General features: G+C 49.6%; 1 protein-coding gene across 1 annotated transcript in view; it reads left to right on the top strand.

The window, feature by feature from the left end:
* ABCA9 (ATP binding cassette subfamily A member 9) overlaps positions 1-10,248 on the top strand; it is a 55,205-nt gene extending 44,957 nt beyond the window's left edge. Inside the window, exons 32-39 of the mRNA XM_040244408.1 lie at positions 3,347-3,507; positions 4,539-4,614; positions 4,686-4,780; positions 5,858-5,977; positions 6,113-6,253; positions 6,684-6,763; positions 9,022-9,077; positions 9,403-10,248. Of these exons, the coding sequence (XP_040100342.1) occupies positions 3,347-3,507; positions 4,539-4,614; positions 4,686-4,780; positions 5,858-5,977; positions 6,113-6,253; positions 6,684-6,763; positions 9,022-9,077; positions 9,403-9,498 (825 nt within the window). The 3' untranslated portion in view covers positions 9,499-10,248. The remainder of the gene's footprint in view (positions 1-3,346; positions 3,508-4,538; positions 4,615-4,685; positions 4,781-5,857; positions 5,978-6,112; positions 6,254-6,683; positions 6,764-9,021; positions 9,078-9,402) is intronic.
* The last annotated feature ends 342 nt before the right edge of the window (positions 10,249-10,590 follow it).

Raw genomic sequence — 10,590 nt, 5'->3', positions numbered from 1 at the left:
GGAGCACAGAGTCTCAGCCCCCGGGCCGCCAAGGAAGCCCCACAGTATCGCACATCTGAAGGGCAGACGCTGCTGACACTGGTCAGAAGGTGAAGGCCAGAGGGCGTGCTCACCGGGAGAAGCTGATGGCGCTCTTGGTTTCCCTTCCCCTCTCACTCCACGGCAGCCAGAGTGGTCCTTAGAAAAATGCAGACGCGCTCATGCCATCACCCTGCTTATAACCCCGCAGCTGGAGCGCGTCCAGAACCCTCACCCGGGCCGCTAAAGGCCCTGTCGGGTCTGGGCTCCGTGGATGACCCTGCCTCCCACTAGCCTTCGGTGGTCCTCCCACCGTGAGACCCTCGGGCGTGCTCTCCCGGGGGCTGGAGTGCTCCGCCCTCGGCTCTTCGTGTGGCTGCTCAGCTCCTTCTCATCACTTTACAATCCACGTCCCCAGAGGCCTTCCCCTGTGACCCTCGGGGCTAACACCTTTGTGGCCCTGAAAGCGTTCGCCGGGCGCCGGGACTCACTCGCGCGTGTGCTGGGCGGGCGCCAGGACTCACTCGTGCGTGTGCTCGGTGGGCACTGGATTCACTCTCGCGTGTGCTCGGCGGGCGCCGGGACTCACTCGCGCGTGTGCTGGGCGGGCGCCAGGACTGACTCGCGCGTGTGCTCGGCGGGCGCCGTGACTCACTCGCGCGTGTGCTCGGCGGGCGCCAGGACTGACTCGCGCGTGTGCTCGGCGGGCACCGTGACTCTTTCGCGCGTGTGCTCGGCGGGCGCCGGGACTCACTCGCGCGTGCACTCGGCGGGCGCTGGGACTCACTCGCGCGTGCGCTTTCTGGCGTGCTTCCTGTTTCTCTGTCTAGACTGAAAGCCCCAGGAGGCCAGGTTAGCGAGGGCTCTCCTCCTCAGTCCTGGGCAGAGGCGATACAGCGCCGCCGTGACGGGCTTGCCGACCCGGGGCAAGCCCCACTTCCCACTCCCAGCTCCACCTCGAACGGCCTCCTGCACGAATTCCAACAAACGAGGCTTGTTTGTTTCCTCGTGTGTGAAACAGGACTATCCAGCTAAGGCCCCAGTCAGGTCGGGTGTTTCTGAGGCCAAAATAATTTAAAACACAGAAAATGTAAGCACTGGTAAACATACGTACCTGTTATTATTATATGGCACACTATCTGGCTCGTAAAAAATAAGAAATCCATGTATGTATTGATTCCTATGTGCCAGACTAGTGCTGAGAAGTTTCCACTAACCTTAGTTCAGGATTTCTCAGGTTTGGCCCTGGGGACATGTTAGGATTTGAGGGGTGAGGATGCTTGTTTTTGTCGTTTATCTTCTCTTATTTAAAACTTAAAACATATCTTTTTATTTCACATTGCCAGTTAACAGTATTGTGATAGTTTCAGGTGGACGGCAAAGGGACTCAGCCATACACATCCATGTATCCGTCCTCCCCCAGACTCCCCTCCCATCCAGGCTGCTACAGAACAGGAACAGCGTTCCCTGTGCTGGACAGCAGGGCCTTGCTGGTTATCCATTTTAAATAGAGCCACATGTATGTGTCCATCCCAAACTCCCTACCTATCCCTTCCCCCAGCCCATCCCCCTGGCAACCATGAGTGCTTTTCTGCATCTATGGGTCTGTTTCTGTTTATCAGTTCACTGCAGTCACTCAGTCATGTCCGACTCCTTGTGACCCCATGGACTGCAGCACGCCAGGCTTCCCTGTCCATCACCAACTTCCCGAGTTCACTCAGACTCATTTCCATCGGGTCGGTGATATCATCCAACCATCTCATCCTCTGTCGTCCCCTTCTCCCACCTTCAGTTTTTCCCAGCATCAGGGTCTTTTCCAAGGAGTAAGTTCTTCGCATCAGCTGGCCAAGTTATTGGAGTTTCAGCTTCAGCATCAGTCCTTCCAATGAATATTCAGGAATGATTTCCTTTAGGATGGACTGCTTGGATCTCCTTGCAGTCCAAGGGACTCTCAAGAGTCTTCTCCAACAGCACAGTTCAAAAGCATCAATTCTTCAGCACTCAGCTTTCTTTACAGTCCAGCTCTCACATCCATACATGACCACTGGAAAAACCATAGCCTTGACTAGACAGACCTTTGTTGGCAAAGTAATGTCTCTGCTTTTTAATATGCTGTCTAGGTTGGTCACAGGTTTTCTTCCAAGGAGCAAGTGTCTTTTAATTTCATGGCTGCAGTCACCATCTGCAGTGATTTTGGAGCTTAAAAAAATAGTCTCTCACTGTTTCCACTGTTTCCCCATCTATTTGCCATGAAGTGAGGGGACCAGATGCCATGATCTTAGTTTTCTGAATGCTGAGTTTTAAGCCAGCTTTTCCACTCTCCTCTTTCACTTTCATCAAGAGGCTCTTTAGTTCTTCGCTTTCTGCCATAAGGGTGTTGTCATCTGCGTATCTGAGGTTTCTGGTTTTAAATAAGCTCATTTGTCTCATTTCTTTTTAGATTCTACTCATAATGTCATACGATACTTCTTCTCTGTCTTGCTTCACTCAGTATGACAATTTCTAGGTCCATCCATGTTTTTTAAGATTTTTATTCCGTATCGTCACGTCGGTTGATCCACAGTGTGGCACCAGTGTCGTTTTGGACCAGATCATGCCTATTATGAAGGACTGTCCTGTGCATTGCGGGATATTTAGCCGCATCCTTGGCCTCAACCCACTAGATTCGCAATCAGGACAACACAAGTGTCTCCATACGAGCCAGATGTCCCCTGGCAGGAGGGCTGGAAAAAACTAGCTTATTTAATCTTCACAATATACTTGTGAAATATCCCGTAATTGTAACGGTTTTAACTTTGGAAAAACCGAATCTTCAACAAATACCTGTTCCTATGGATGTTTGGATCAGTAAATGAAGTCAAGCATTGGACAACCAGGCTTGCCAGGCGGCTCAGTGGTGAAGAATCTGCCAGCCAATGCAGGAGACAGACTCGGGTTGGCTGCCTGGATCGGGAAGATCCCCTGGGGGAGGACACGGCAACCCACCCCAGTATTCTTGCCTGGGAAATTCCATGGACAGAGGAGCCTGGAGGGCTACAGTCCCTGGGGTCACAAAGAGTCAGACACGACACAGTGACTAAACAACAACAGTTAGACGACCAAATACGCGACCCTGGACTCTTTCATGGACTTGGTACCGAAGTCCAAACTGTGAGGGAAGCTGTCCTGTCACAGTGTGGAGTGCCTGCTTCTTTTCCCCAGAGCTGGCGACCACCCACTCGCTTCTGGACTCCTGGCCACGAGTGAGCAGGAGGACACCACTGAAATAACGCTCAGCGCCTACACACGTGGTTTTGGAGGGAAGGTGAGAATGGCCTTGTCTCTGCAGGTGCTGCTCGCAGGGGGCAGCGGAGGGGCGCCCCCAGGGTTCCTGGGGTACTGCCCCCAAGAGAGCGCGCTGTGGCCCAGCCTGACCGTGAGGGAGCACCTCGAGGTGTTGGCCGCTGTGAAAGGGCTACGGAGGGTGGACGCCACGGCCGCTATCGCCAGGTGTGTGGGGGGACCTCACCTGCTTCCCACCTGGGCCGAGACACCGTCACACAGAATGAGGCGGGCGGTGCTGATAGCTCCATGCTTGTGGATCGTCTAGACCCCAGTCCAGTGTTTTCACTAGCCTTAAGCCTGCAGGGGAAAAGGCCATGTGTTATTATTTCTTAACTGATGTATAGCTGACTTACAATACGGCGTTAGTTTCACGTGTACAACAAAGTGACTCAGTCATATTTTTTTTCAGATTCTTTCCCATCATGGGCTATTACAAGATACTGAATACAGAGAGGAATACAGATTCCTGTGTTCTACAGGAAATCCTTGTTGCATAGCTATTTTATGTATAGTAGTTTGTATCTGTTAAACCCAAAGTCCTAATTTATCCCTCCCCTCACCCCTTTCCCCTTTGGTAACTGTAAGCTTGTTTCTCTAGCTCTGTGAGCCTGTTTCTGTTTTGTATATAGAATCACTTGTATTATATTTTTAGATTCTACATATAAGTGACATCATATACTATTTGCCTTTGTCTGACTTACTTCACACCAACTTCACAGTGTATAATATTCTCTCGATCTATCTGCATTGCTGAAAGCGACAATATTTCATTCTTTATTACGGCTGAGTAATCTCCCATTGCTTGTGGGCGCCACACCTTCTTAAACCGGTTGACCACTGATGGGCTTTTGGGTGGTCTCCATGTCCTGGCTACTGTAAACAGAGCCACAGGGAATGCTGGGGGCATGTATGGCTTCAGACTGAGAGTTTCCGTCTTTTCTGGATGTCTGCCCTAGTGTGGGATTGCAGGATCATATAGGATCACACACTCTCTGTTCTCAGTACAGAAAGAAGTTTCTGCAGATATGAGTCTGGCTGCCAAGAAGGGTTCATAAAACACCCTGGGTGCTTTCAATTCTAGGATCACTCTGAGCCTCACTTAACCTCTCTGCATCTGTTCTGACGTGCTGGTCTCCCCGACGCATCCCCCGCCCTGAGCAGGCTGCCGTGGGCTTGACTCCCCCTGCTTCCCGCAGGCTGGCAGACGCGCTGAAGCTGCAGGACCAGATGGCGCTCCCCGCCAAGGCCTTACCCGAGGGGACCAAGAGAAAGGTAGGACCGGGCCGGGCCCCCCCTCCATGCGCGCCCCCAGGCGGCGCCGACGCGGCTCCTCTCTGTTGCAGCTGAGCTTCGCGCTGAGCGTCCTGGGGAGCCCGGCCGTGCTGCTCCTGGACGAGCCGACCACGGGGATGGATGCCGAGGGGCAGCTGCAGATGTGGTGAGGGGCGTCGGGGCGCCGCTGACGAATGTGTCACCTGTAGCAGCTGGCCTCAAAAGCCCTGCTGGCTATGTCAGATCCAGTGAGTGAATGTGTCACCTGTAACAGCTGACCCCAAAAGCCCTGCTGGCTATGTCAGATCCAGTGGTGAGAGTGGTGATTCCTCGTGTGCTGGTAGATGTCCTTCAGCTTGGACTCACTTGTATGAAGGCACCTAAGCAACCACTTAGCAGTTGTTACTTGAAAGTCTGAAATTTCCCACTAAAAATGTCCTTGACGCAACAACAACAAAAACAAAAACCCAAAAATTAAACCACTGTTTATAAAGGGAAAGATGTCCCACATCACCAGAAAAAAACAGTATGAAGAAAAAAGTCCTGATGTCATATCACATCCAGTTTGTATTAAGGAGAAAAAGGTAATTGTAACTTAATCCTCACTCTAAAAATTTCATTTTCATCTTAGCTCTTCCAAGTAAGTATTCAAGGCTCATTTTTATATTTAATCAGGTCAATCTATTATTAAGTTTAAATCTTTTGCATAATTCTTATGGAGGGAAGAATAAATTCCAATGTATTCTCTTTTTTGACATGCAAAATATTCATTGTATGTTATTTAAAAATTCTTTTATTGATGTATAATATGTATTAGTCTCAGTTGTACAATTAATGATTCAAAAATTTGTTATAGATTATACTCAATCTATTCTCTAATCACTTTAAGAATTTTCTGAAATCTGTCATTCTGTGCTTTTGGGCACATTATCACGCTTTTACATAAGGTCTCATCTTTCCTCCTACTGCCTTCTCATAAATATTATTGAAATGCAGCATCTCTGTAGACAAGCTTGTACCTACTATCATTCCTTGCATTCAGCCCAAGCCCTGCTCCGAATGAGACACGCTGTTTGCTTGGTTCTTTCTGTGCCCGTTGTCCCTCTGAACCTCCTGTCTTTGAGGAGTGAATCTGAATTCACTATTTGTTTCCTGAGTGCCAGTGGAAACGTCGTTCCGTTACTTTCACGCTGTCTGGAGCGTCCGCGCTAGTTGACGTTTATTTTCCTTGGCCTCACTTCAGGCAGCTGATCCGGGCCTCCTCTAGAAACCCGGCGCGCGGCGCCCTGCTGAGCACCCACTCCGTGGCCGAGGCGGAGGCCGTGTGCGACCGCGTGGCCGTCATGGTGTCCGGGAGCCTGAGGTGGGTGGGTCCCCGGGCGCGCTCTGCACGAGGCATCTCCCCGACACGGTGCTCTCTGCGTGGAGCTGGGCTGGCCGGCTGCCCCGCTCCCAGGGCCCCGCGTCCCCAGCGGTGGGTTTCCCCTCGCTTCTCCAGGTACGTGGGCTCCATCCAGCAGCTGAAGAGCAAGTTCGGCAGAGATTACCTGCTGGAGATGAAGCTGAAGAGCCTGGCGCGGCTGGAGGCTCTGCACAGCGCGGTCCTGAGGCTCTTCCCCCAGGCTGCTCGGCAGGAGAGGTCAATGTGGGCTCGTTCTGTTTTGTCCTGGTCTTTGCTCTGTTTTTCTGTGATGGCGAGATATAAAAGCTTCATCTTCTCATTCTTAAAAAAAAAACATAAAAACTATATGGGAATCATGAGGACTTCAGTGAGTAGAGAGATATCAAATTCCAAGGGATAGCACAGGAGGGAAATAAGAGAACCAAGTCCTGGTTTGGAAGCTGATTCTTGTAAGGGAATTAACATTCTTCCTATTTCTTTTCTTTTAATTTTCAAGAGCCTATTTATTTATTTTATATATTGGATTGCAGTTGAGTTCACAATGTTGCCGTAGCTCCAGGCGCACAGCCAAGTCCTGGACGAGCCTGCTGCCCCTTCCCAGACATGGAACCCGTTCGCGGCCGTGCCTCCGGGTCCTGAATTTAGCTCTCTCTCTCCTCGCCTCCAGGTTCGCCTCCCTGGTGGTCTACAAGTTGCCCGTTGAGGATGTGCACCCTTTATCACACGCTTTCTTCAGTTTAGAGACAGGTGAGAGTGCCTGCTGCGAGGTGAGCCTCTGGAAACTGATCACGTTCAAGTTTTGCATAAAACCAGCATAAGAAGTATGAATACATGGGCCTAAAATGTGACATTATACTATAAGTGTAGTATACTATATTATCTGATAAGGGCTTCCCTTGTGGCTCAGCTGGTGAAGAATCCGCCTGCAATGCGGGAGGCCAGGTTCAATCCTGGGTCTGGAAGATCCCCTGGAGAAGGGAAAGGCTCCCCACTCCAGTATTCTGGCCTGGAGAATTCCAGGGAGTATACAGTCCATGGGGTCTCAAAGAGTCGGATACAACTGAGCAACTTTCACTTCACATACTATAAGTAAATAGTAAGGTTTTAATTTGGCAACTTCTGGGGAGACAGGCAGACCTCAGAGGTATTGTGGGTTGGGTTCCAGACCATCACTGTATATTGAACGCTGCAATAAAGGAAGCCTCATGGGTGTTTTGGTTTCCCAGGGCATATAAAGTGATGTTTAGGGGACTTCCCTGAGTCTAGTGTTTAAGACCTCACCTTCCAATGCAAGGGGTGCAAGTTCAATCCTTGGTCGGGGAAACTAAGATCCAACATGCCTTGAGGCTAAAAAGTCAACACATAAAACAGAAACAATATTGTAACAAATTCAATAAAGACTTTAAAAATGGTCCATATCCAAAAAAAAAAAAAATATGTTTACACTGTACCACAGTTTATTAAGTATGCAATAAAATTATTTCTAAAAATCATTTACTTGCCATAATTTAGAATATTTTATTGCTAAAAAATGAGAGCCTCCATCTGAGTCTTAAACGAGTGGTAATCTTTTTTTTATAATAATAATAATGTCAAAGATCACGGATCGGCATGAAAACTAGAATCAGAATGGAACATTTGAAATATCTTGAGAATTAGCAACATGTGACAGAGAAAGACAAAGTGAGAAAATGTCGTTGGGAAAGCGGCGCCACGGACGCGCCAGGCACAGGGCGCCCGCACACCTGTGGTTTGCGAAAATTCAGCACTGTACCATGGGGCTCCCTGCGTTTCTGGCTTTCATAGCTGGTGGTGTGCTTGGGGGTATAGTTGGCGTCTAGTAGCTCTTCTAGGGGCTTCCCAGGCAGCTCCGTAGTAAAGAACCCGCCTGCCAATGTGGGTTTGGTCCCTGGGTCGGGAAGATCCCCTGGAGAAGGAAATGGCAACCCACCGCAGTATTCTTGCCTGGGAAATCCCACAGATGGGGAAGCCTGGCGGGCTACCGTCCATGGGGTCACAAAGATTCAGACACGGCTGAGTAACTAAACAGCAACAGCAAGGTCTTCTAGAGGCCCGGGGCGACGGTGGTCTCATAACTCACTGTTGTCTAGTAACTAACTGTCCACGAGGAGTCTCGACTCTCCAGGGTCTCCTCTCTACTCCTGGTGCTTCTCTCGTATGTATTTGCATGTCTGGACTCTAAGTCACACAAGGGTAAAAGGTAGGAAACTCAAAAACAGGATAATTCCAGACCTCCCTGGTGGTCCAATGGTTGACTCCAAGCTTCCAGTGAGGGGTGCACAGGTTTGATTCCTGGTCAGGGAAGATCCCACAAGCAGCCAAAAAAAAAAAAAAGCCATAAATTTAAAAAATGAAAAAGGATAATTCCAGGAACTTGTCCTTATAAAGAAGCTCTTTGGCAAGGTGCCAGGAACCGTGCAGTCACCTGAGGCTGGGCTTGACACCAGGGTTCCTGTTCTTGAGTCCAAAGGGCTGAAGAGACGAGGCGGTCACTGGACGCTGGGAGTAGAGTCGGGGAGCATCTGCCGTCTTGATGGAAGAAGTGACCTTGAGTCAGAGGGCATGCCTGGGGTCAGGGAGGAGGAGGGATGAAAGCTCCGTCTCCTCTCTCTCTCTGTCCCTCCTCCTGGGCTTTCCACTGGCGGAACCCCTCAGGAGGAGCCCCCCGAGTCGGGCTCTGGAGCAGAGAGCGGGGTGGGGGAGAGTGAGGGCGGATGCAGAGCGGCTGGAGGCAGTGGTCCAGCCTTTAGCACGACCCGCACGGGCAATCCAGAACCTCGCGTCCTGTTTTCAGTCTTGTGGCCCCTGTGCCTCAGCTCTATGACGAGAGGGCCACGTGGGGAACGTGCATTCCCATACTTAATCCAAGTTCATTACCCACCTTGTGTATTTAAGAGCTGTCTGCGTGTGCCCTTGGCACATGACTAGGCAAATTTGTAAATGAAAGACATTTGTAGTCCTAATACGCATCCATCCTTCTGCAGTTAAACAGAACTTCGACCTGGAGGAGTACAGCATCTCCCAGTGTAGCCTGGAGCAGGTGGGTCCACTACACACATCCCTCAGCATCCCAGGTGGCTCAGACGGCAAAGCAGCGTGGGAAATCCGGGGTCAGTCCCTGGGTGGGGAAGACCCCCTGGAGAAGGAAATGGCAACCCACTCCAGTATTCTTGCCTGGGAAATCTCGTGGACGGAGGAGCCTGGCAGGCTACAATCCTTGGGGTCCCAGAGAGTCAGACATGACTGAGCGACTAACACTTTACTCTTCACGGAATATAGAGGTACAGTGTGTGCACACGCTGCACTCACTCGGGGCTACAGGAAGCAGAGGTCACCCCATCTCTCTATTTCTTCCTCTGTTGCAGGTTTTCCTGGAACTCTGCAAGGAGCAGGAGCGGGACAATTCTGATGAGGAAGTTGATCTGTCCGTGAAGTGGAAGCTCCTGCAGGAAGAGCCTTAAAGCCCAAATCCCCGATTTTTAAGACAATATTTTATAGTGTTAATACACCTTGGCTCAGATATGATTTCAGAATACTTTTGAAACTCACGTCATCACTTTTCTCAATAACATGCTGGATAGTGGGACTAAGGAGTAAGGTCAGAGCACTGACGCTCAGCGGACCAGGCAATCTCCGAAACAGCAGCTGAACCCATTGCTTCACACGCAGCAGACTTTAAAATGCACCTAATTATGGAATTTTTATGTTTCTGAGAATGATTCAGAAAATAATTTTCTTTCTCTGACCTTTAAAATCTTAACTATTTCCTCATCTTTTTAAGTAGGCAGGTGGCTAAATGGTAAAGATTTTGCCTGCCGATGCAGGAGACACAGGTTTGATCCCTGGGTCGGGAAGATCCCCTGGAGAAGGGCATGGCAGCCCACTCCAGTATTCTTGCCTGGGAAATCCCATGGACAGAGGAGCCTGGCGGGCTACGTAGGATCACAAGAGTTGGACAAGACTAAACAATGGCTAAACAACGACAAATACATAGTAAGACAGGACGCTGGCAGTTTGCTGCAGGAAGGCGGAATCTAACCATTTCATGGCAGCGCAGTCTTCCTCTTTTCATTCCTTTTTCACCTGTTCTTAACTTACTCATCTCCCTTTCCTGTCATTTCTAAGATTTCAGACTGTACAGTCATGTTTTATCTGTTGTGATGATACAGGAAACGTGAAAGCTGTTAAAATGGTCGTGCTGAGAAACTGAACGTTAAAGTCAAGGATAGTTTTTTAAAAACACATCCTACAATTTTGAATCACAACAAACTGTGGAAAATTCTGAAAGAGATGAGAATACCAGACCACCTGACCTGCCTCTTGAGAAATCTGTATGCAGGTCAGGAAGCAACAGTTAGAACTGGACATGGAACAACAGACTGGTTCCAAATTGGGAAAGGGGTACGTCAATGCTGTATATTGTCACCCTGCTTATTTAACTTATATGCAGAGTACATCATGAAAACACTGGGCTGGAAGAAGCACAAGCTGGAATCAAGACTAGGGGGAGAAATATCAATAACCTCAGATATGCAGATGACACCACCCTTATG

The sequence above is a fragment of the Oryx dammah genome, unplaced genomic scaffold (assembly GCF_014754425.2).
Source record: "Oryx dammah isolate SB20612 unplaced genomic scaffold, SCBI_Odam_1.1 HiC_scaffold_8, whole genome shotgun sequence".
Classification (NCBI taxonomy): Eukaryota; Metazoa; Chordata; class Mammalia; order Artiodactyla; family Bovidae; genus Oryx; species Oryx dammah.
This window is presented reverse-complemented; position numbering and strand designations above follow the sequence as displayed.